At 33.1% G+C, this 27,284-nt stretch overlaps 2 protein-coding genes across 2 annotated transcripts; one reads left to right on the top strand and one right to left on the bottom strand.

The window, feature by feature from the left end:
• Nucleotides 1-3,040: 3,040 nt before the first annotated feature.
• On the bottom strand, nucleotides 3,041-6,044 carry LOC123705249 (histone-lysine N-methyltransferase SUV39H2-like). Its single transcript, XM_045653951.1, has 3 exons — nucleotides 5,731-6,044; nucleotides 5,441-5,615; nucleotides 3,041-4,675 (listed from the first exon to the last, which is right to left on the bottom strand). The coding sequence occupies exons 1-3, from the start codon at nucleotides 5,788-5,790 to the stop codon at nucleotides 3,126-3,128; spliced, it is 1,785 nt and encodes a 594-aa protein (XP_045509907.1). The 5' UTR covers nucleotides 5,791-6,044; the 3' UTR covers nucleotides 3,041-3,125.
• Nucleotides 6,045-7,658: 1,614 nt separating this feature from the next.
• Nucleotides 7,659-26,115, top strand: LOC123704941 (autophagy-related protein 9A). The gene is made up of 15 exons (XM_045653443.1): nucleotides 7,659-8,191; nucleotides 8,484-8,754; nucleotides 9,038-9,158; nucleotides 9,427-9,551; nucleotides 10,602-10,729; nucleotides 11,018-11,202; nucleotides 12,270-12,448; nucleotides 14,682-14,813; nucleotides 15,158-15,332; nucleotides 15,965-16,111; nucleotides 16,442-16,505; nucleotides 17,556-17,722; nucleotides 18,225-18,335; nucleotides 19,247-19,423; nucleotides 21,796-26,115. The coding sequence occupies exons 1-15, from the start codon at nucleotides 8,017-8,019 to the stop codon at nucleotides 21,886-21,888; spliced, it is 2,250 nt and encodes a 749-aa protein (XP_045509399.1). The 5' UTR covers nucleotides 7,659-8,016; the 3' UTR covers nucleotides 21,889-26,115.
• The last annotated feature ends 1,169 nt before the right edge of the window (nucleotides 26,116-27,284 follow it).

Genomic DNA, 27,284 nt, shown 5'->3' with positions numbered 1-27,284 from the left:
GTACAAGAATTTCAGTATCGATAGCTAATCTCGAGAGTAATATTACAAAGTCTGCGAAGTTTTTGCTAATACTTCTTATATTTTGTGTGAGGATTTTTAAATTTTTGTTTTCTGATAGTTCGGATAATAAAATTTTTTTTACAGGATTCTGGATTGCACAAAAAAGAGGGTCCTGATGCAATTTTATCAATATTTTGAATTAAATTAGCATTACCTATAGAATCGAATGTAAATTTAGTAGAATTACCCAAGACTTAAGTCTATAAAATATCGTCCCATAGATCATTAAAATAGTTTGTATTTTTTTAGTTTTTAGGATATTATAATACATTAGATAAGTATTTGAAAAATAAATAAATTTTGATAATGTTGAATAATAATTTTTGGGATCACTCCCTAAGCTTAACAACAAAAATATGGGTAAACGCTTGTAAAAATAAAGGTTAATGTAAAAATAAGAGTAAAAAGTACAAATAATAAGAATAATGAAAGCATGCAAAATTGGGTATAGTCACATTTGATTACGAAGTGCTGTGAGTTGAGCTTCGTCCTTGATTTCGGTATGAGGAGAGCCAGCGTTTTTTCTGAGGAATATTCTACCGTAGTTTGACCAACAAAACTTATAGTCATGAGCCTTAGCGAAGGCTCTTGCGAGGAAAAATAGTCTTCTTCCTTTATTAGTGAGAGCTTCGGACACATAAATTAGGGTGTTTGGGCCATTTAATCCAATGATAGTGGTATTCAATCTTTGATCAGCATGTTGTTTCTTGAATGATTTCAATGCTTCCAGAATATCATTTTTCATAATGACTGAAGCCAGCTCCGCTACAATAGTTCCTTTATTGGATTTACCATTTACCCTATACGTGTCTCTGATATCAGATTTATGTACATTGATCGCGAGTGCTTTGCAGGTTTTTTGCACAATATTACATAAATCTGTTTTAGTTTCACGCTCAGCAGGAACCGGAAAATTTCGTATTTCTATCACTGAAGCCTTAAGATTTCTTTCTATGTCTTCAATCTAAGTTTCTAATGAGGCTATGTATGAAAGATGTTGTTTTCGTTCCTTGGTAAGATCATCAACAGCTTGTTTCATACTATCATATTGATCAATGAGGAATGTTAACGATTTTTGTATTTCCTCATTTGTTTGTTTAATGCCAGCATTTTGCGTTTTGATATCAGTGATCTCAGTAATTAAGGTATTCATTAAAGATGTCTGCTTATCTTTCCAGTCTGCAAGCATCTTTATCATTTCTTCTTTAAAAGCCAGGAAATTATCTTCACTAGGTTGACGCTGCCGTTTTAATCGTTGGGACACAAATAAAGTAGCAGGAGCATTGGTAGCTATTTTGTTAACATCTGTGTCGGATAGTGCATGTTGTAACTCACCTCCGGGGGGTGAGCGCGTCAGTCTTGACATTATTACTTAGACGAAAGAAAAATTAAATAAAAAATTATTTGCTGAAGTTCTTAGTATACGTTGTTGCGGTATAAGAAAGACTCACTGACGGTATAATTTAAAAAGTAATTTAATTCGGTTGACTTTTATAAAACACGTCCGTTCGGTTACGATGCCAGGAGGGAAAAAATATAAAAAATAATAATGAAGTAGTAGGATGCTCTTTGTGAAGTAAAACATTGTGAGGAAAACGGCATGTCCAAGAACCTTATTTATTTGGCACTTTTAATACGTATACAACATTTTTATTTTTATGGTTACTTATTTTTTGTGTTCCACAGGCTTTCCACAGTTTTCACTCTGATAGAGCTCAATAAATTTAAATGATTCCTTGTTACTCATATTGTTCGCGATTTTGTCAAGTTAGGTGTTAATTCGCCGCAAGAAAAAAACGTGCACTCCTGATCACTGCTAAGTGCTACAGTCAAACTGATCGCGCGGCTAATGTGTGGATGGTGCGCCAAGCTTGCGACAAGTGTCCTTTGATGTTGCCGACACCGCGCGGCAAGCTCGCAAGCGCGCTGGCCAACGTTCAAATACCTACCACCAACGCGCCTTGCGCCCGTTCTACACATGGACCAGTGCATGTGCCAACGCGCTTGCCAACGCGTTGGCCTATGTGTAGTGCCGGCATTAGCGTAGCGACAGCGTCACAGTGTGGTGCTTCATAGAACACAACGTATATTGATACGCGCGACCGACATCAGCGACAGAGGAATCCGGGCCTAAAGATGAGAATAATGTAGATGAATTATTGCTTCTTTATCAAAAAATCATAGGTTCATTAATGTATTTAGTGGTTCTTACCAGACCAGATATTGCATTCGCAGTAAGCTTCTTAAGTCAGTTTAATAATTCATATACCAAACAGCATTGTTAATATTATGTTAAACGCATTTTGCGATATTTAAAATTAACCAAAAATCATGCTTTAAAATTTTCTGCAGATGGGAACTCTGTTATTGAAGGGTTTGTCTAACTCTGTTATTGTGGATGCTGATTGGGGTGGGAACGCTGTTGATAGAAGATCCTACACGGGTTTCTGTTTGAGTTTGTCAGGTTGTATAACTCAAAGAAACAAAAGACAGTGGCTTTATAAAGCATTGAAGCCGAATACATGACATTAACTGATCTCTTTATTTGAGAAACTTACAGTTTGAAATCACTAATAAAAAGTACACTATTGAATTGTATAATGATAACCAAGTGCAATAAAGTTGACTCAAAATCCAATTTTCCATAAAAGAACCAAACACATTGATATACGTTATCATTTTTGTAGAGACTGTGTAACTAATAATATTGTGAATGTTAAATATTTACCGTCAGCTGAGATGCCAGCTGACTTACTTACAAAGAGCTTATGCTCTAATAAGCATTATTATTTATTAGATCAGTAAATTTCAGGGTTCAGCATATTTATGTTTGAGTTAATTGTTATAATACACTAATCAATACAACATTGTTAGATATAGTGGGGGTGTAGAAAAGTAATATCTGATATTATGTTATCTGTGAACCTTGTGTACTGGCTGGTTTGGTGATATATATTTCTCTATGAATAAAAGACATAAGTTCTGTTCCTTAATAACCTGTGAAACTATTTAATTTCCCAACAGAACAACCACAAGAACAACCATAAGTTGTTGTTGCCATTGAATTAAAACAAATATTTTCTACATTTAGTAGCACCACATTTACATTCAGTTAAATTTCGTAACATTGCTCTATTCTGCAGCTGAATTTCATATCTAGATTCGATAGGAGATACTGCTGAATCTGCGGTGTTTGCTTCTGACGGACTTGGAACACTCTGTTCTACATCAACATTATCATTTTCATGTTCTTGAGGAGTATTAGTGACATCTTCTTCACTCTCAGACGACTTTTGTAAGTAATCAAAACAAATTTCTTCGCCAGCTTCTATATCTCGTGTGGCGAATAGAGCTAACATTGGTAGGTTTGGATCGAGGCAATCTGCCCATACAGCCCACACACCTACGTTTGGATCACATGAGTGATTTATAAAATGTGATACATTTCCCAAGTTGCATGCATCAATAACATATGGATTATCCACGGAATTGAAGTCTAAATCAAACAGATATGTCAACCCATTTGCGTCATATTCTCTCCCTCTTATTTCAGCTTCTTCAAAAGTTATAACTTCACCAATATATTGGCAGAGAAATTGGCCCTTTCTGATTTTTTGTTCCGTTCTGACACCCCAGCCACAACCATAGGTAGTTCTGAATATTGTCAGCTTAAAAGTCCTGCCTCTTTGTACAACTCGATTATTGCAGTTCATGGAACATTTACATGCTTTGTTACATTCATAGACTGGGGTTCCAAATGCTACTCGTAGTCTCTTATTATTGTTGTATGCAAAGAAACCAGCTTGCATTCCACAACATGTATTTGAGCGACAGTTACATGCTGTACACTCACAGCCGATAGGAGGATCATTGGGTATAACAACTCCAGCACCAGGAATTGACTCATTGATATAAGTAAAATTTTCAGGAGGGCCAGCCAGATCAACTTCATTTTCCACACATAACTTCTTGCATTTATCTACTTGATTGAGATATTCCTCCCATTGCTTCAGTGCCATAAGCTGCTGACATCTCTTCCTTGTCATTGTGTATAATTGTAAAGTATCTCTTGTTTCCTGAACTAAATCTGTAACATGACTTTCTTCCGATATGGTCAAGGAAATCATAATGAGATACTTCAATATAAGTTTTTCCTTCAATTCAAAATGGGAGAAATTTTCAAATTCATCTATTCTTGTAATGAGATTTTCTTCTGAAAGCAAATTGTCAAATGACAATTCATTTTCTAATTTTTCAAAGCGTTCACAATACAATTCCTCTTTTTCAAGTAAAAACTTTCTCAAAATCTCAGGGCAATTATCAAGATTCTCTATAGGTTCCCATGTATTTTCACTATCTGGCCATCCTTTCCATTTAATGTAGAAATATTCCAGTCCATTCTGAAATTTAAAGTCTAGGATGCTTTCTACGATGAATTCTTTTCGATCTTGTATATCTTTTTTACGCTTTTTAGCTGGAGGCTTACCCGGGGTAAGATCTGGCATGGGAGGTAAAATTCTTTTATTTGCTCTTCTTATCTTTTCATGAAACATATGTTCATCTCTTTCATGAGCTCTTGCACGAAACATTCTTATAACTGTATCAGACAGGCGCTCTGCAACATACCATGTGTTTTGATTTATTCATATTTCATGGTTTATTTAAATTTAAGTAGAAGAAAATACAGGGTGTCTCAAAAGAAAGTTTATATTTTGTGGATGAATAAAAAAAAAGTAAGCGGTGTATTGAAAAAATGTTTATTAATTATTAAAGTGCATAATATGGGAATTTATTTCTAAAAAATAATATCATCCAAATGCAGTCCATTGCGTTCACGTTCACTTTAATAATTAATAAACATTTTTTCAATACACCTCTTACTTTTTTTTTTATTCATCCACAAAATATAAACTTTCTTTTGAGACACCCTGTATAAGACAGGCATTCATTCACATGGTATATTGCAAAGAACTCGAATTAAGTTAGAATTTTTATATACTTTCATTGATACATTTATTTATTTTATTTATTTATTTATATTTTATTTATTTATTTATACTCTTTATTGTGCTGCCAAAATACATAAAATACAAACAAAACTTATTCTAAAAGAAAAACAGCACAGAAGGCGGCCTTATCACTTAAGAGTGATCTCTTCCAGGCAACCAACTGATAAAAGGATAAATAATAAACTAGAAATAGGAGGTAGGTAGGTAGAAAGTATTCGCTAAGATAAATAAATAATAATGTTATACAAAGATAACAAAAATATTATTAAATAAAGATTATAAATAAACTAAATACTATAAAATAAAAACTATTACATAAACAAAAATAAACATATATAATATAATAAATAATTAGTAACTAAAATACTCACCCAGTTTAATAGTAATCTTTTTTTTCAGTTCATTTTTAAATCTGACAGTTTGTACTCCTGAAATAGCTTTCACTACAGTTGATTTTCCACGAGCTACATGTCCAATAGTTCTAATATTGATAGTTGCTTGTCTCGATATTACTTCTGGCGATAAAGTCGACAGCTTTGTGACATCCTAAAAACAGCACACGTTAACGAAAACTTTCAAAACTGATGTACGTTACGTTAGTTTACATGTGACACATAGTTTTTAATCTAAAGTTATTATTATTATATTTGTAAGTACGTACCAATTTAGACAAATTTTGCTGATGCTTGTTTGACTGTGCACGGCGTTTACTCGAAGCCATTTTCCTTAAATTTTTCTTAGTACCTACCTATTATAGAAAAATTTTATGTTACAGAGAAACGCTACAATTATATGTAGTATTTGAAAAGCTACACATTAAACTATAACCCTTATCCTATTAAAATATATACTTTATAAAGTGGCTATAATAAATTTTATTTGAGATGCTGCAGGTTCGGCGGGTATTGAGGCATTTGTGGCAGGTAATAGAAAATAGAAATCACATAGAAATAGGTATCGTTATTCGTTACGATAACATCGTAGCTGTGCATCGTAGTATTTGTATTCTCTTTGGCGGGTATGTCATTAATGTCACCTGTCGAATTGACAGCAAAAATAAAGATAAAAAATATCATTCAATTTTATACCAATGCAAATGCTAGCACCCCATGGAATTTTGGGTCGAAAATGACCTTAATCGATAGGTCTTTGTTAGGTCCTATAAGGTCGCACAATTTTTTTATTAGGTCCCCTTTAGTTTTTTTATAAATAATTTTTACACTATTATAGTGTTCTTTATAGTAAGGTCCGTATAGGTCCATCATTGAAATAGTTAAAATATTTATTTTATTAAAATTATAAAATAATTAAACCTGCGCATGCGCCATAAAGCATTAAGGCATGCGCACATCATACATAAGTAGCGCGAAATTTAAATTGGTGGTCAAGTATTTATACAAAGTGGTGTACATCAATGGTACAAGTAAATCATAAGATCCTTTGGGAAAATGGGTATAATGATAAATGAGCTCAATTATTAGTCAATAAAATTTTTTGATTCTAAGTGCCCTGACGCACTAGCGGTTAACCGCGGGGGCGGCTAACCGCGCGGTTAGCCGCTTTCCCATTTTAATATGCAACCGCTTAGGCCGGCCACATACATCAGTTTTCCTGATACGAAAACCGTATCACGAAAAATTCCGTACGACTACCACACACATACTTTTTTTTCCGTTCGGAATACCGAGATTACTCTAGGAGTAGCTTCAGTGGAGTGCACACGTTTGGAAGAAGCATGAATTTCGTATATATAAAAGTTGTTCCTCGAAATACAATCTACAAAAATGATCTGATATCATTTCTTCGTAAAATGATAAAAAAAAGTTTTATTGAAAAATATAAATTACTCTAATTAATGAACATTTTCGCTTATAACTTTTTTATTTATAGTTCTACAACAAAAACTTACTGGACCAAAGTTGTAGAGAATTTAATTTGCAACAAATAATGTCAAAAAAAAAAAATATTGGATAATTAATAGTCTAAGAGATATATCGTAAAAACCATTTCAACCGCTATTTTCAAGATGGCGGCCGTGGGACAAGGGTGGCGACCCCACAAACTTGGTTTTAGATTCACACTGACCCCCCCTACATATCAAAAAAATAAAATTGCGTCCTCTAAAAAACGCAAGATTAGGCCTAAAAAATGTAACATTTCAATGGACTATATGTAATAACAATAGTTGTGAAATAAATAATTATGTTTATTTTGTAAAAAGTTTTATCATGTTCATTTTATCGCTTGGAGCATTTTGTTGCCAGGCAAGATCTTTCATATCCCTGTTATGATAATCTTCGTTATTAAGGTCCCACAGGCATGGGTACCCTTCTACACCAATTATTAACTGTTCAATGTCACTCATCGTGAATAATAATTAAAGCGTCTTATTCACGGTCCGTTTGGACGTACGTCCCGCCAAGGTCATACACGATGCACGACGCAAAACGACCGTGAATAGTGTTGAGTGTTGACGTACGTCAATAATTATTATTATTATAGTTGTCGACCCAAAATTCAATTCAAATTCAAATGGTCTAGTTACCTATATCGCCATCTATCGGCGAACGTTAGTGCACCATTTGCGTAAAATGGAATTTTCTTTGTTTTACTGAATTTAGGAATAGGAACTGTCATTCATTCCCTTCTGGTTTATTTTCGTCATTTGGTTAGTTCATTATTTTTTCATAAACATTCTGATGATATTTCCTAAATTTTAGGTAACCGTGAGTTAGATTTAATTAATTAAATTTATGTGACTTATACACATGTGTTCTATATATAATTTTAAAGTTATCAGAAATAAAATTTGTTGTATTATTAAAGAAACTGCGTTTTTAAAAGTTTTATATTTTTCTGGGCCAAAGTCAAGAATGTGTAGACAGTAAGTGGCCTCTTTGTATAAAAATTAGACGTAGAAATATTTTTAAGTGTTTCAAAGAGTCGTATGAAAATGACTCACTTTAGACGTGATATTACGTATAGTGCATTAAACAACGAATTAGTTCCACCATTAGCAACATCAGCTGAAAATTCAAATGCTTCTCCTACTGTGATATCTCTAGATCCCGAACATGATGACTCCACCAATGTTATAATTCACAAAGTACCACAAACTAAGGGTAAGTTGTACAATAGATCTTTGTCTTTGTACCACACAATATGGTCATTATTATTTTATGTGTTTAATATGCATTTATGTTTTGATCTATTTTTGATTTGCACAAGTCATGTCTTTATATCATGTTATTACACATACATTGTACATACATAGATATAGATTATTACAGATTTGTATTGACCAGTGTAACTTATTTATACCAGCACAGTCCCATGCTTCAAATTTCATTTATTAATTATGTGTATTTCAATGATTATGTTCTTTTTATATATATGAAAATTCCTTTCTTACAGGAGGATGGAATCACATACACAATTTAGACTCCTTTTTTACAAGGATGTACAGATATTATGTACGAGGTGGTTTCTATCCAATGATTATGTCAGATTTCTTTTATTTGATACAATTTATATTTATTGTATGGTTTTCCACATTTTTGGTATATTGTGTAGATTATCCAAAATTATTTAGGAATGATCCTAATGCAAACAGGAGTGAGAAACTTAGTTTAAGTGATGTCATACTGCCAACTTCAGAGTGTGTAAGCTGTATATCATGGGAGTGGTAAGTTGTAACTTAAATATAATTGAGGATTAAATCAATCCACTCTAAATCATATGGTACAAAAAATAAGTCTTAAACTGATTGAATGGCTCTCAATTCATCACATTTTATTCAGAGTGATCTCTTTATAGCATGATATATGAATATGAACTCCTTACAATTCTCATTTGAAAGAGCCTTATGCTAATGCCACACAAATAACAAAAAATGTTTGACGCATTTAAAAAAATTCTGCTAATAAATTTTATTGTTTAAACGATTTTAAATATGAAATTTGTTGCAGGTGGTGTCTCATAGTACTGTGTTCTATTATTTGGCTTATGAGGCTTTTTATATCAATGTATCATTTATATTATGCTTATGATACAAAATTATTTTATAATAATGCTTTAAGGATAAATGAGGTAAGATATCAACAATTTTTTGCTCTATCCTTGAATTCAATATCTCATTTTCATAATAACATCAGTATCCCTGTTTACAAAAGACAAATTCCTATGTCCTTCTAGTAGGCTGTACTATTTTTTCAATTAAAATTGTATTGTAATCTACATTTCATTTTCCGTAATATATGGAATAGAAGCAATAAGTGTTTATGGGTAGTAATTCGTGTAAAGATCAGTATAAATATAGCACTTTTAGTTTAACACTGAACTTATTAATTTGTTTTAGAATGACTTAGCCTGGGTGAATTGGACTACAATTCAAGATAGAGTCAGGGAAGCCCAGTCTGAACACCACATGTGTGTTCATAAACAGGAAATAAATGAGTTGGACATTTATCATAGAATACTCAGGTATAAAAAAGTTTGATACATATCAAAAAAATATAGAGTAAATGTGTAAGCATGTTTGGTGAAATTTTAAAGATTGATTGTTGATGATTTCATTGCTATTGCTAACTATATATTATGTAAAAATGAAACCCGTTTCGCGTTTTCATGGCATCATGGACCGATTTTGATAATTCATTAATTCATGATTAATCATAAATATGTACCACGGGCAAAGCCGGGGCGGACTGCTACTTTTGTGGTTTCATAAATTGAACATGTTTAAAATAACTTGTTTCATTTTTTTTTAATTATATTGTAGAGGTTGGTTTTGTAAATCTTATGTGTATTTATATTATTATACCATTGTTCCCACTTGATGGAAGTTTTTAATTCTGTGACATATTTAGTGAATTCTATATAGATAGTGCCTTGGCATGTATATTATTTTAATGCTCTGTGACTTTTTTCTTAGACCATAACAACATACAAAGATAATAATGTAGTCTTTGAATAGACTTTAAAAACCTTATTAAATATACCTGCTGCTGCTGCAAATGTTGTTTTCATGTATCTTTTAATTATTTATTTGTTTTTTTTTATTGTGCATGACAAATGATTTTTGGCTGTTGTATATTATATTCTATTAAGTGTTGTTTTTTTTTTGCTTCTGAGTGAATGAATGAATGAATGAAATAATGTTTTTTTTTTGCTTTTTTGTTTATTATAGATTTAGTGTAATGCGAATTTCTCTTGTCTTATAATTATTTGGAACAACAATGAAAAAATAGATTTGCTCCTTCAGTTCAAATAAATTTACTATTTCAACAACAATACAATATGGTCTTATTATATACAGTGAAAAATAAATTCAGTTTTTTTTATCACAATATTCGCTCAAATTTAAATTTGGATGATTTTTAAATTTTTTGTAATATATTTCTACAATATCTGAACTATGATGAAAAGGCAAATATGCGAAATTATTATCCTAGTATGTATTTCAATTACATATTATATGTGTGTACATTTTCTTTTGTTTCTATGTGTAATCACTTTAATGAATTCTTTTAGATTTAATAATTATATGGTGGCAATGGTTAACAAGAATTTATTACCTCTGCAAATACATGTGCCTTGTGTTGGAGATTTCCATTATTTATCAAGAGGTCTTAAGTGGAATTTGGAGTTTCTTTTATTTTGTAAGTTCCTACATTATGTCTTTTTACAGGTTTTCTAGAGATAGAGTTCTTGTCTACTTCCAAGAAGTTAAGCATTTTATATATATACCTACATAATGTACAATGAAAAAATACGATATACAATTATAGTGAAGCTGATTATGGAATTGTAATTTTTTTATACAAAGTAATATTTTAATATAAATAAACATGTTAATGATCTTTCTCTTCAACCTCTAACATAATCATCTTTAAATTAAATTCATATTGACTAGCTAAGTTTTCATACTTATTATTTCCAAATTGCAGCTAGTCCATGGAGTCCTTGGGAGAATTGCTGGCAGCTACGCTCAAACTACAAGGATCCAACCAAACGTATGATGCTCGCTCGACAGTTGGAAAGGCAGATCATGTTACTCGCGCTGGTCAATCTCGTACTCGCACCGCTGATACAGGCCTGGCAGATATTGTACTTCTTCTTTAATTATGCGGAGGTTTGTTGCTTATGGAAAAATTAATATTATTGAAGTGGCACTTTAGGCGCGTTGAGAGTTAAATTTCAAGGTCGCGTGAATAAAAACTGCCACATTATGAAGTAAGGTGACGATTTCGGTATCTTTGAATCTTGCCAAAGAAGTTTCACTTCTGACATGTGTGCACGATACACGCTCCTTTTTGTTTCAAGTATACTTTACATATTATATAAATTATAAAAATAACTGCGTTAAAAACAACCGACTTCAAAAACGGAAAAGTAAGAAATAAAAAAGATTTGATATTATTAATTACTACATATTATTTTTATGTGCTATTTACTAAAAAGGTTTGATGTCGGTGCATGGGCTTAATACTAAGTGCTTAGTGTTTGGCACCGACTTCAAACCTATTTAATAAATAGCACATAAAAATAATATGTAGTAATTAATAATATCAAATCTTTTTTATTTCTTACTTTTCCGTTTTTGAAGTCGGTTGTTTTTAACGCAGTTATTTTTATTTAATACTTTTTAGTGTATTTTTCAACACGAATCAAACGAGCCCAAACTCGATAAAGTTGAGTCAATATATTACTGAGTTCCTATGGCCACCTTCCGATTCCATCATCAGATCAGCTCCATGTCATGATAATGTTTCATCGCTATCCAATTTACATTCGTATACAAAATTTCAGCTCAATCGGTTACCGGGAAGTGAATCAAAGTTACTTGTTACATTGAAATTAAGTCATCGAGTACAGACAAAAATGCTCATAAAATAAAAACTACTAGGCCTAGCCGAATAAAATTTTTATGGGACCAATTCGACACCATCCCGCATCGAACAAAAAAAGAATCACGTAAATCGGTTCAGAAACCTCGGAGTAATCGGTGTACATACATAAAAAAAAAAAAAAAAAAAAAAAAAAAAAACCGGCCGAATTGATAACCTCCTCCTTTTTTTTGAAGTCGGTTAAAAATTAAAATGCTCTCAATATCAATGCGGCTTGTAATTAATATTTTAATTCCCACACAATAAAAATTAAATTGTGTCATGTAAAATCAATATTGATCAAATATTTCAGTTAATAAAAAGATCACCAGGATCGTTAGGACTCCGCACATGGTCTCTGTACGCAAGGATAACGTTGCGGCATTTCAACGAATTGGAACACGAACTACGGGACCGGTTGAATCGTGCCCACAAACCTGCTACTAAATATCTGGCCAGTTTTAGTTCACCTATAACCACGGTTATTGCTAAGTGAGTAGACTATTTTCTATAGTAGTGACTATGTTCTAGAGTATAAAAACGAGACAGGTACTATAGTCCTTTTCACGTAGGATGATTCCTGTGACACTTCGTCGTGTTCCGAATTTCGTATTTTATGTTTAAAACGCAAAAATAATTTTAGTGCATAATATTTTTATTTTATGGCGGCATTATTACCAAAAATATAAAAATGAAACATCTTAAGCTTATAAATCAAAAACAGTATTGTTTAGTTTAGTTGAATATAATGAAAAATAAAATAAAATAGTTTGGAAAATCCAAAAGTGCACGCCTCATAATCTCATCCTTTACAATAAAATTGATTATTTATAAAGAGTACGTGACTATAAATATAAAAAAGAAATAAAATAAAACATTTGGAAAAGTAAAGAAAGCGGTACCGTAACAACTGTTTTTTAACTAGTTTAAATAACAAAAATGACATCAAAAATATCATGAATGTTAAAAATAGTGTTTTTTCTTAATATGTGTGTGTATGTATTATCTTACAAGTGCAATGTATGATACATAAAGACATTATATGTTTGAAAAATCAGATGTTTTGCGCGAAGTGACAGTAGTACCCACCTCAACACTTCGCTTATGAGGCGTGCAATAACACAAAAATATAATACCTACGCAATTCGTGTACATGAAATGGATCGTTGAAAAATCATAGAGTTGGAAAACATATAATCGGCGCCCATCTTGTGATCGTTTGTCAATCGAGTCAATCGTCTGTACGAGTGCGTCAGCCTTGTATACAAGTTGCATTTTTATAATGATACTTTACGTGGTATTATTCTGTTATTGTTACTAATTGTTTTTTGCTGTTGTTTGCTAAGTTTCCTTAGTTAATTGTTGGCGAAATGCCGAAAAAACTAATTTTGGTACTTTTTTCAAATCGATTTCATTTCCATATAAAATATTATCGATTATCGGAAACAATTGATACGATTTCAGTAAAGACATCTCTACACGTGTCAAAAATCGATGTGTCACAGAAATCATCTTAGGTGGAAAGGACTATAGTCATAGAAATCTAAATAACAAGACACTAGAAGTCGTAAGCGCGCGTGACATTGTCGCCGCTCAGGTGGTAACCATACCACAAGTGCGTTCGTCGCTGTTCAGTTGCTCTAGAGACGTGCGTGTGTAAACATGGTGTGTTTCAGCATTTCCCATTGCGGAAATACTTCCACAAGTTGTAATTATACTGATAAAGGAATAACATTTCATCGGTAAATATTTTTTTTAGAAATAATGCCGTTTTTACTTTAAATTAAAGAATATTTACAAGTATTACGAGTGTCACCATAGTAATCGAAATAACAATGAATGACACAGCCGACCATTCTTATTATCACGTTTAACACAAATTTCAACCTTATTTCTATGAGTTTATGTTTAAAGTTATATCTATTGAAAATTGACAACCTCTGTTGTAGAAAACCCGAATTTTTTCGTATTGGAGCAAAAAGAAACAAAATGTCTCATATACTTAGGGGTGTTATTCTAAAATAAACCGTAAATTCGTGCGTTAGGATACATATTCAAAAACTTAATTTAATATTTAAGTTGGTTTTCACTAAAATCAAGCTGTCCAATAAAAGGCATAGTTTACTTGTGTGTACTGTTTAGCTATCGGTTTAAATGTGTTGATTTTGGCGACAGCGGTTTTCATACGAATTATGACATTATAGCACTTCTATGTGTCTTGTTATTTAGATTTCTATGACTATAGTAGTAAGTTTTAGAAAAGCTAGGTAAAAGACGAAAGCAGAAAATAATATTTGATGCGACAATTAGAGTAAGCAAATTTGCGAAGGCAATTCGAACTAATTTTTTAATATTGTTGAGAGAATGTAATTTTGTATGAAGTAGGTATTCAAAGCATGTGGTTAATCTTCAGATTATTTTTCTATGTCTTATTTATGTAAATTACTTGCCTTGTATTTATAATCTGGTGTATGGACATGGAAATAAAATTTATATTAAAACAATCTTGTGCCTTTTTAGGGTGAAATTTTAAAAATATAGATTGTTAAACTTTTTTATGCTATTTAAATTAATAGAACTATCCTATTAAAAACTTGTTTAACCCATTGAGCCATAAGCGGCCCGATCAGTCCCAGACACAATAGATTTTCTATTGCGTCTGTGGTTCCGGGGCCTGAGTTATTAAAGTAGTAGATCAGTTTTAAAAAGTCCATATTGCTTATAGGAATATCGTGTTCTTATCGGCGAGTGTTCTGGGTGTGTTGGTGGTGCTCTCGGTGTATGATGAAGATGTCCTGACGGTAGAACATGTGCTCAGTATTATCACTATACTGGGCTGCATACTTGCTGGAGCTAGGTTTGTTGATCATGTTTTTAGTAGGTTTTTATTTTATCGCCATTTGTAAAGTGCAAATGAGAGCGAAGGAAATTTTGTTAATTTTTGTATAGGTATCTTTATGTCCCAACTTTTGCTGAAACATATAATATATGGATTAATAAAATCATACATGTGAAATTTGCGCATTATGAATAATATTATAACAAATAGGGCGCTAATAGGTGACGAGGACTAGTTCCGCGGCATAAATATAAGAAATTAAAATATGGCCAAAAACAGAAACATATATATATCTATAGAAAAATTATTTTGTTTTAACTATGTTTAAATATTCAAATGTAAAGAAAAACCTTCCGAAACAGGGCGCTAATAGGAGACGAGGACCACTTGGGCGGTGGTTGTACGGGCCCGGCGCGAGGCGAGGAACTGTTCGTGCAAGTGCTCGGGCACGTGCACTACTTGCCCGCCGCGTGGCGAGGCCGCGCGCACACCAAGGACGTGGCCGCGCACTTCCAGCAGCTGTTCCAGTTCCGAGCGGTACCGTATATAGTATACTAGCTTTCCACCCGCGGCTTCGCCCGCGCAGTCAAAGAAAAACCCGCATAGTTCCCGTTCCCGTGGGATTTCCGGGATAAAACCTATCCCATGTCCCGGGGTAGAAAGTAGCCTATGTCCTTCCTCAGGTATCAAAATATCTCTATAGCAAATTTCATGTAAATTGGTTCAGAAGTTAAGGCGTGATTGAGTAACAGACAGACAGACTGTTAATGTAATATTTGTGTGGATATTTATTATCGGACCTCAAAAATAGAAGAGGCTCTCAATTCGTCTATATTTTAATTTGCATTTCATCAGAATGACTGGGTGAGCGGATATTCAAAAGTTCGTGCCTCCCATGTCGTCACATTAAAATTTCGGTTAGTTCTGTCAATTTGAAGACAGTTTAGGTTTTTAATTTAAAAAAAATGTTATTTGCGGCTCCGTCCGCATGGTAAAATACATCCCATCGGAATGAGATGTTTCACCAGGCTAAAGAGGGCTATACAGGGTATATAGTTTTTCATTCACAAAAAAAAAATAGTTAAACAAGGCGTGAATTTAATAAAAAAAATTGTATACATGTGTTATAAAGAGCAAAAAAATAAACTAAACTATTTTATTCCCTTCAGGTATACATAATATTCGAGCTACTGAGTCCACTATTATGTCCTCTGGTCTTGTTCTCACTCCGCACTCGAGCGCTAGATATCGTGGACTTCTATCGGAATTTCACCGTCACCGTGCTCGGTATTGGCGATGTGTGCTCTTTCGCTCAGGTAAATTTTATAAGTAAAATGTATTTTGTTGGTACATATTTAAAATATTTTATAGTAGATTATGTAGTAATTGGCCATCATGAAGTATAATATGATATTGATGTTTATTAATTGTGTAAAACTTAAGTTTTAAGTTTTATTTTAATTTAGTTCTACAAAATTCCTATGCTGATATAAATTATTTATTTTAGTTTTAACAGTTAAAAGCTTAATTTGTGATATTTATCAAAAACTATATTACCTGTGCATACAAAAACGATAAAATTAAAAAAAATCGCTTCTTTATCTGCATCTTCCTTTACAATGTCTAAAGATTTGATTGATTTTCAGCTTGATATAAGACGTCATGGTCACCCAGATTGGCAGACTCCATTGAAGTACGACAAACTGAAGGGTGAGTATTATATTGACATTAATCAATATTGAATAATGCCGACGATGTAATTTTTCGGTTCTAGCTGATGCCTATAACTTTGTCCTGGATATCAATTACATAGAATGTCATATGAGTTACACTACAAATATATATTTATTTTTCTAGTGAAAGTCTTTTGAATATCTCTTCCAAATAAAATTAGGGACCATCCATTAATCACGTGATGTTTTTTTTGGTATTTTTTGACCCCCCCTCCCCCTTGGTGATACGTGGTGAGGTTTAAGACTACCCGTCCCCCCTCCCCCCTATATCACGTGTATTTTTTCGTACCTGCAAAGAATCAATTTTTTATTTATAAAAAAATACTGGTATAAGTATCATCTAATTTTATTATAGTAAATTAAAGACTACTATAATAAACGTTCAGAGGTAGACAGAAAGATTGCAGTTTGTTTTTGAATGACATAAAAATAATGAAAGATATGCGAAAAAGTTGTACGCGTTTGACTAAAAATAAATATGTAGTATGTAAATGTAACGCCGCTTTTCGGTTGGGTATCGCGCGCTTGACGAAATAAATACACGTGATATATTACTTTACCCCCCCTCCCCCTTGTGATATTTCGTGATGTTTTGATGGACCCCTCCCCCCCCCCCCCTTTCGAGCCTCACGTGATTAATGGACATCCCCTTACACTATAGTGTGGAAGTGAATTCGGTTGAACAGTTAAAAAGTTTCCTCTGTCCACAACAAAAGACTAACTGACAAATTTTTTCTCTGTATCTTGCTATCATACAAATAACAATAGGTACTCATCAAGTGTATTTTCGTACTAGCTTACCGCCCGCGGTTTCGCCCGCTTTGTCTAAAACCTAATAAATTATATACTAAAACCTTCCTCTTGAATCACTCTATCTATTAAAAAAAACCGCATCAAAATCCGTTGCGTAGTTTTAAAGATTTAAGCATACAAAGGGATACAGGGACAGAGAAAGCGACTTTGTTTTATACTATGTAGTGATGTAATTTTGACATATTATTATTAATTTATAATTTGTTCCCTCTAGCTGGCAACACTCAATATAACCAAGGCGAGGGTGGCAAGACGGAACTATCATTGGTCGCGTTCTCATGTAGACACCCGGGATGGCAACCCGCTGAACCGGCGCAAAGACAATTCTTACGGTCGCTGAGACAGAGCATGCATCATGCTATACCGAGCAATAATGGATTGGTAAGAATAATATGTCTTATATTTTTTTATAGTGAAACTTTATATTTTTTTTTTTGAAGAAGCTTCTTTAGGCGCGTTGAGAGCAAAATTTCAAGGTCGTATCACGTATTTTGGTATCTTTGAATCTTGCCAAAGAAGTTTCACTTTTGACACGTGTGCTCGGCATACACGTTCTTTTCTTGTTTAGACGTATATGTTCAATGATGTATAAGTAAGTAAATTAAACGGTAAGCATTGTGTTATCGATTTTTTTAGTATTACAAGTAGTAAGAGTAGAATGTAAATTGTCAATTGTTACAATTACTTTAGAGGCTTATGTTATCTAGTGAATTATTGCTCAAATGTGATATGAGACGCCTTTTACCATAGTGTTGGCACTGTGATTATTGTCACAACTACTTATAATAATGTGAAATTTACTAAATTGGATAGTTTCCCATATGATTTATTTTTTATTTTATTAGGTATAGATGAAAAATAAATATGTATACTTTGATTACAGAATAGGACAATGTTGGGATCATACATACAACAGAGTATATTTGGCGTGAACACACCTCTACCAGCTGTTCTCTCGTACTACCAGCAACATAAGACCCAGTACAGATTACCGGTTTGCATTTTTTTGTTTTTATTTTGCGTATTATATGGTGTATCAAAAGTTATGACTTGTATAAATTTAAATTTGAAGATAGTGTAAGAGGTTAGATAGAAAACTTTTTGCCCATGGTATTGTCCTTTATAGTACTAAGGAAACAATCTCGTTACAATATGACCGAGACATGCGACGAGGACTTTCTCATAGTGACCAGACACACAATCAGATTTTGCTTAGTTTTTTCTGATAATTTTGTGGACAGTTTTGAGTTTTTGAAGTTATACTTCTTTTGGCGCGATGGAGAAAAATGATGAGAGTGAATTTTTACGATGCGCGCGCACACCGACACCTAAATTTGACAGCATGAAGTTAGTTCTAGGTGGTATGAAAATTGATAACTATGTTCAAGTTGTATATCCCATTGAGCCCCAAGTGGCGTAGATTTTCTATTGTGTCTGTGGTTCCGGGGCCTGAGTTACTACTCTAGTATTTTTTCCATACGCTAAAGAAGTATAACTTCTAACGCGTGTACACAAGTACACACACTCTTTTATTTGTATAGGATAGTGTATCTGTTTTTAATGTTCCAAACCAATGACCTATTATACTAGTAGACGCGGCATACGCCAACATCATTGCACTAAAAAACAGCGGAATTAATACATACCTACTTACTAACGCATTATTACCAATATAGTTGTTCCCTCTTTCACTCTCACGCACGAGACATAATACATGTCTCACTCATGTACTTCGTAATAACAACTGCCGATTAAAATATAAAAAGAACGTCCAGCCACGACGCTGAATGGTGCGTGACTAAGTGAAACTCGGGCACTTAGCTGAGTTTTTTCTTGCCAAAATAGAGAGCGGGTAACGTATCTAGCTTTTTTATATATCATAGTTCCAAACGCGTTATGTTGCAGGATATGGACGAGACGAGCGACGAGGAGGAGGGCTTGTCGCGCGCGTCGGTGGCGGGCGCGGGGTCGGCGCTCGGCGCCAGCGCGCTCGGGCTGGAGCCGGCCGCCGAGCCGCCGCCCCACGAGACGCGCGACATGTCCGTCAGCGCGCTGCACCTGTACGACCTGCACCTGTCGCAGGTCACCACCCTGTATATTATAGTTTTTTTTTGAAGTGAAAACTTCTTTAGCGGCGTTGGGTATAAAATCTTTAACTAGCGTCAGGACACGTGGCCTGATCGAAAAAGCGTAAGGGTCAACTCACACCAAAAGAGCGGCGAAGCGCAGCGAAGCGGAGCGCAGTATCAGTGCCATATGAATTTATTTTAACTTTATTTTCATTACTATAATACTTATTATCGCATGAGAAACTCGAACGAGTCGCGCGGATGCCCGCGGCGCCGCTGGAATTCCGCGGAATTCCAGCGGCGCCGCGGGCTCGAGTTTCTCAGGCGAAAATAAGTTTTATAGTAATGACAATAAAGTTAAAATTCATATGACACGGAAACTGCGCTCCGCTTCGCTGCGCTTCGCCGCTCTTTTGGTGTGAGTTGACCCTAAGACGGATTTTTTTTAGCCCTTATATTCCATGCGTAAGACGGATACCATTCCAAAATATCAAACATGCTGAACGTTAATAATCAAGTTTTCACTTCTGCCGGCACTCCCGGAGTGCAACCCGTCTTTTTTTTATGCTATAGGATAGCAAACAAGCAGACGCGTCGCCTGGTGTTAAGCGATACGCGCCGCCCATAAGCATCCACTCCACTAAGAAGTGGATGTTTTGGTATCCTCAAAGGGATTTGGAAGGATTTAGGGAGAAGGGGCGAGGATGGGAGGGAATGAGGATAGGGAAGGAGAGGATGGGTAGGAGATGGGAAGGGATGTGGTCTTCCGGACCCCTCACTCACCGTACGGAACGCGACAGTAAACTGTCACTATGGCGCCGATATTCTGTGAGGGTGTGGTACCTTCCCCGGTGCGAGCGTGGCCTAATTCGTGCCAAAGCATGCTCGACTCCCACTTCCAAAAGTCCCAGTTCCTTCCTATAGGACTACACTATAGTGTAGTGATATATCGTTTAGAAGTTACATGTTCATGAGGATAAATGCTTCTTGGGCTGTGTGCTGCACCTGTACGACCTGCACCTGTCGCAGGTCACCACCCTGTATATGTTATAACTAGCTTTCCGCCCGCGGCTACAAAACTTAATCTACACTAATACATATTATAAAGAGGAAAACTTTGTTTATTTGTTTTTTTGTTTGATTGTAATGAATAGGCTCATAAACTACTGGACCGATTTTAAAAAATATTTCACCATTCGAAAGCTACATTATTCACTAGTAATATAGGCTAGGTTTTATCCAGGAAATCCCACGGGAACGGGAACTATGCGGATTTTTCTTTGAAAACGCTTAAATCACAACGCAAATCACTTTTCACGAGAAAGCCTGTTTGATAGTATGCTGCACTTGAACCCTCTTCACATAACTAATAGATCGTTTATCATATTATAGAAGCGAATCCCTCCGAATAGGAACGACTATAATTTGCGCATGACGTCAGCGCTGTACTTCCAGTAAAAAAAGATATTTTTTTTAATTAATTAAAAAAAACCGGCCAAGTGCGAGTCGGGCTCGCGCACAAAGGGTTCCGTAGCAGCAAATATAATAAACTTATTATGTCAATTTATACACCTCGTAAAAAGTACCTACATTATAAAGATTTTATATCATCGCGGATTTTTAAAGGTGTACAATACTGTAGTATATTTTTTGATCTATCTTATAAGGTTCAGCCATCGTTTTCAGTGTAAGCACAATAACTTAACCAAAATTACAGTTAAATCAACCTATCTCAAAAACTATAAGAGATACTTTGATCAAACCAAAAATCGTTGAAAGAGTTAATTAGCATGCATCACCTCTATTTTTTTTAGAATTTTATACCCCGTAGTTATAAAAATAGAGGGGGGGGGACATACTTTTTACGACTTTGAGAGCTGATATCTCAAAAACCGTTCACTTTAAGAAAAATGTTTTTTAGAAAACTTTATATCATTTTAAAAGACCTTTCCATTGATACCCCACACGGGTATGTACATCGAAAAAAAAAATTTCATCCCTCAGTTACATGTATGGGGGGCCCCACCCCCAATTCTTTTTTTTACTATTTAGTGTCATATTTTTGTAGCGGTTCATACAACACATATTCCCATCAAATTTCACCACTGTAGTACTTATAGTTTCCGAGTAAATCGGCTGTGACAGACGGACAGACGGACAGACGGACAGACGGACATGACGAAACTATAAGGGTTCCGTTTTTGCCATTTTGGCTACGGAACCCTAAAAACGACGTGTGGCACTCAGGGACTGCCGCGGTAAAGCTATTGCATGCTATGCCTTCAAGTCACACCTCCGCCCGTCGGAGTGGGGAGCGTGAGGTTTTTACGTTACGGAATTACTCGATTCGCTATGCAATAGCTTAAAACTAATACTAAATTACAGGGTGGCGGGAACGTGTCCTGCTGCACGAACAACTGCAGCGAACGGCGGTCGCGCTACGTGAGCGGCGAGCAAACTCCTCTACTGCGCCCATAACGATGGTGTTTATCGCCCCTCGATAGACCGGTCTGGGTCTAGCCCTGGGTATAACGTGCCGCTGTCTAGTGTCGGTCGGGAATGTACGGATTGTGGGTGAAGGAAGCTGTTCACCTGCTGAGAAATATAGATAGAACACATAACAGATAGGACAAGGTATAAGACTTGGGATGGCTTTTTGCAGCAGTTTGTTTTATTGTGCCTTATTCGGGACGGTTTGTCAAAGGTGTGCATAGAAATATGTTGAGTAGTATGCTCATTGCAATAAAAACATGTAATGGTTACATTTCGTTTGCAATAAATATGTAACTATTACATAAGTACTATCTTTTATGTGTATGTCTTGTGTATACTATGGAAATGGAATGCAATAACTGATAAATTTTCGTAGTATGCACTCAGTAATGTGTGGACAGCTTCCAAAACCAAAGTAAAGGTGCCGTAATATTTAATGGAGCAATCATATTTCCAAAAATAATCCGATTTAATTTAGTTTTAATGTAATTTTATTTTTATTTTTATAAATTAAGGAGCTAAAGATACCATCAACAATGTCAATTGTGTTCATTCATTGTAATTGAAGAAAAAGTTAAATTAGGTTTAATTGTTATATTATTTTCGAGGATTACTGTTCACAAGTGTCGTGAAAATTACTTGGAAAAAATGTTAAGTGCCTAAATATAATTGCAATAGCGTTATGAAATTGGAAATGGATATATAACTTTTATTATATTGTTGGTTAACTCTCGTGAACAGTAATCCTTATTTTTACTTATAATTTTATATTATTTTTAAGATACATACACTTATTTCAGATGTTTATTAAAATTATATCAAGTATTAGTACATATAAAGTTGTATAGTTGGAAATTGAAACTTAAATAAAAGACAAAAAAAAGGTTTTGGTGTAAGGTCGGTTAGGTGTGAATAGACAGTTAACGTGCGCACTTTAATATATCCAGGGTTTGCCATTCATTGACACATATTTTATAAAGCTGTACATTCATGGTGTTTTCATGGAATAAGAAATACTTGCTCTTTCTAATATAAAAATGTTGTCAATGAAAAGCTCACGAGGGGCTCCTTGTTCATAATTAAATATGTAATGAATGTAACTGACAAATATTTTTTCTGATTTCTTAATAAAAGTGATTCAATTTCTGAATTACCAATGAGGTAATGCAAAATCGAATCGCGTATTACATAATATAATAATCAGAAACAAAATTAGTCAACCAATAATTAGTTTAACGTATAAATTTAAGTAGTATCACGTCTAAAGCAGTCATTTGTATTAACGCACATAAGTTTTTTATCATAAAAACGTATAGTGAGCGATTTTGTAAATATTTACGATAATATTTTGTATAGAGTTTTTAAATTTCTAATATCTAAGATACTTTAAAAAAATATTTTTAGCCGTTCATCAGCCTTTTTAACGGTTTGTTTTTAATGTAAGTGTGTAAATCGTCTAGTGATTGCTAAATTGTAAAATTGCATCGAAACTTATATTTTTGCCGCAAATTTTAAATTCTATTCATCCGTCTAATATTTACATTATACCGATTTTAATCTCTTATTAAATTGCGGAAGCAATAAGCTCTAAGTAAAGCTCTATTAATTAATAATTGTTTAATACACATGCGAGTGACGTTGGGTACAAATAAAAGCTACCGTGTACCAAATACCAATATGTAACGCAACGCCTTCATACCTTCAAATTAAACAAAATATCAAAATTAATCAAGTTTAATAAAATAATTGCATTGGTATTCTCAGATTGTTAAAAAAAAACAAAAGAAAAATAATAATTCGTCATTATCTCGTTAGTAATACAATTTTTCAAATGCTCAAGCAAACATGGCTTCTACAGTCATCATAAGTGATATAGCGGTCGGTGAAGTCACATGTTGCTTTCTTTAATACATCGAAAGAAGAACTTTCTACAAAATATATGCGGGTCATATATGTCATATAAACAATATTGGATATGGTACTTATATAATACCATATGCACATTTACGTGTCAAAGATAAAGTAGTGCATGAATGGCCGCCTTACAACTGTTTTAAGCCTCATAATATTAACAATAGCTTGCAATAATGTTACGTAACATAAAAATTATTTACAAAGAACGGTAAAAGGCGTGGAGCGGTACAGTGTGTAGGTTGACCTTAAATATTTTCGGAAGTAATAATTTATAATTTATGAAAATATATTAGCTCGTTATAATCTCGATTATTGAGGCGAGCGATCTGCTAATATTTTGTCATAATTAATCAGTTTGACATTTACAAATTTTAGTATTGCAATAATATCATGTGTGACCGGTTTTAGGCAAATATAATAATAAATATGCAAATAATTTTAGCTCGCACCTAAATATAGGCCTCAAATATTGCTGCCATTTACTTCAGCACTATATCACTTACAATAGCAATAATCAGCAATAAATAAACCAAAACCCCCAGCAATAATAAAACTAAAAATACACAATCTTATTCCATGTACATATATCCAAAAAAATTTTAATCCACGGTCGTGTTAAATTTTAATACTAATAACTCTTTCACATCTGATTATACGTATAAGTATGCGATATAAATATTTCTACAAAATAATAAACCGGTTCTGCACGAAAAAAATTACATCAGCCGTAATAAAATTAATTGGACTCTTATTAATTAGTGACAAAACGAAAACCTGCTCTAGCCTTCATAGGATATTTAGGATTATATTTTCTCAATATTTTTAAATTTTTAACACGTCATGGTGACATTTGCAAATTCGTAGTATTTTTATAAAGTTTATTGATATATTTGAAATTTACAGTTTGATCTGAAATAAATAAAAAGTAGTGAGAGTAGTAATAACAAGTTTGATAAAATAGAGCTACCTCATTGACGTTTTAATCGTCTTCTTTGTTTCAAAATTTATGAACGACTTGTTCATAATAGAATCGATACATCTACAATTATGATCTAAGGGCAATACATTATGCAATATAATATACAATATACATAAAAGTAAAAATAGAAAGAAATTACTACAGAAACTTCGTATGAAAGTGCGTATAAATAATATGCGAATCTCTTAACACACAGATTTTCACGTTATGATATTTAACAGTTTAGATGTTTTGCAATCAATAATTTTGTGTATTCCATGCTTATTTTTCACCAGTGCTTTTTGAGATGGATGGATTAAATTATATAAATTCTAATAGTACAATCAAAACGAAGAAATTAGAATAATCTGTACTCGGTATAATGTATAGATTTTCATGCTACAGTAGTTCTCGTTAGTATTGCTAGACTCTAGATTAAGTACGGAATTGATTATATTTTATACGTAGACACAATAAAAAACAATCTACGTCCCTGTTTTAATGATTCAATAAACTTCTATTTCTGTATTAATAATTATTTAAATGCTTTGCGGAAATTAAAGAACTGTATAACATCTAGGAATGGAGGGAACCATCCCTTCAGGGGTTTATGAAGAAACTACAGTCGTAGTAAAATGTTGGATGATAAATATAAAATACTAGATAATTAGATTATACATATATATTATATTTTTTGTCAATATAACGCGATTTTAGTGTAGTTGTAAACCTGCGGTACAATCTTGAGAAATTCACTAGGATAAGCTGTTATGATAGGTATTTTTTTTTGATATTTTAATAATCGAAAAAATAAGCAAGCATAATTGAATTAATTCGTTATGCCTATAAAAATCTTATGAAAAAAAAAAATATAATTAGGTTACGATAACCGATTAGTGAGAGTAATTGGTAATAATCTTGTAATGTTATCTTATATATCATTGTTAATATATATTTGTGATAATATTAAAAGTGAATTAAAATATATACTTTATCTCATAGCGACTAATTATATTTATTCTGTTATATTTAATAATTATTCAACTTATTAGAATACTTATATATCTTAGTCACTGAAAGCAATCGTGTCTAAAATATAATATGCAGACCTGTGAAAGTGTGAGTTTGGATCACACACAAACACACACATGCGCATGACACAAACACACATATTATTGGCATACGAACTTAAAATTACCTTTATTTTGTCAAAAGGTTGTGTTTCAAACTCCTTAGTTGTTTTAGTTTAATTTATACACAAATTAGAGGTTTATTTATATTCTATCAATACTTTTTCTCAATCAGCTTTGGATTTGTCAGTCGATCGATGGTATTTTTTTATGAACGGTTTTTTACTGTCGGTATACAAATACATTTTTTATATTTAAACCAGTAATAGTACAAAGCAATTGATCGAAATTAAAACAGTTTCGTTTTAGTTATATGGTAACACTGATCTCGATTTTTGTTTTGTGATCGTACGGGGTCAAAATACGCCCCAAATATTGTGATTTGTTATATTATTGATATTCAACCAGTTTTATAAAAACGTACTTTGTGAAACCATTGAAAGTTTTAATTGTTGTATTAGTCCTTACAAATTCAACAAAGCTATATTTGATTAGTGTCTAGAATTTACATATTTTTTTTCAATTTTGTTTGGTTTTTTGTTTGTATTTTATAATCATACTCATATCACTTAAGTGTCGTTTGTGTATATTATGTGTTTGGGTAATTGTGTAATTTCCTTGATTACGTCATACATTGCAAACGCAATATACCTAATTCATATATGGGTTACTACACAAACGAAATATAATGTGTTGATTAATCGTTTTGTTACGGTTCGACATCGAATTTATATGTTACCCGTTAAACAGAAAACGTCTTTCATTTCAATGCCTTATATGTAGCCTTAGTTGTGTTTAATATTAACATAACACTTGTATGTACCTATTTCTAAATATTTCATAAAACGCGTGTATACATATTTCTATCACGATGTCTATCCGCATATTATAATCTGTGTAATCGTAGATGTACTGACTAACCGCTAACATGTTATCGTATGCTTTTTAATTAATATTAATATCTTATATTAATAATAAAAGATTTATTGTTCTATTATATTCCCCCTAAATATTGATCATTTAACGTAGTGTTTAAGAAATTTTGGGATATAAATATATTTTATTCTTGTAATTTGGCTTAAATTTTATATTTATATATAATTCGGCTTTTTGAATTACTAGCACCATATGACTTATACATCTATTTAATACTCGTCTGTATTACTTAAAGAAGCAATAAATAATTGTAAACCTTTTATTTTGAAGGTGCTTAGAAAGTTAAGATGCGGCGTAAAGCCTAATTTCAAATTATTAAAAAATAAGGAGAGTTCAAATAAACGCAACAACGTAAATTAATAAAATTAATTCCTGATACATTGCCTGGGATTAAATGAAAATGTGCCAGACTCAAGCGACAAATCTATTTTTATATTGATTCT

Source organism: Colias croceus, chromosome Z, assembly GCF_905220415.1.
Source record: "Colias croceus chromosome Z, ilColCroc2.1".
Classification (NCBI taxonomy): Eukaryota; Metazoa; Arthropoda; class Insecta; order Lepidoptera; family Pieridae; genus Colias; species Colias croceus.
The sequence above is the reverse complement of the archived record's forward strand: the minus strand, read 5'-3'. Positions and strand labels throughout refer to the sequence as shown.

Bases quoted from the DNA above. Each gene is read 5' to 3' on its own strand.
- LOC123705249 (XM_045653951.1), bottom strand. From the start codon at position 5,790: ATGGCTTCGAGTAAACGCCGTGCACAGTCAAACAAGCATCAGCAAAAT. The intron at 5,616-5,730 runs GTACGTACTTAC...TGCTGTTTTTAG, and splicing joins AGCAAAATTTGTCTAAATTG to GATGTCACAAAGCTGTCGAC. The intron at 4,676-5,440 runs GTGAGTATTTTA...GGTATGTTGCAG, and splicing joins AAAGATTACTATTAAACTGG to AGCGCCTGTCTGATACAGTT.
- LOC123704941 (XM_045653443.1), top strand. From the start codon at position 8,017: ATGAAAATGACTCACTTTAGACGTGATATTACGTATAGTGCATTAAAC. The intron at 11,203-12,269 runs GTTTGTTGCTTA...CAAATATTTCAG, and splicing joins TCTTCTTTAATTATGCGGAG to TTAATAAAAAGATCACCAGG. The intron at 12,449-14,681 runs GTGAGTAGACTA...TATTGCTTATAG, and splicing joins ATAACCACGGTTATTGCTAA to GAATATCGTGTTCTTATCGG.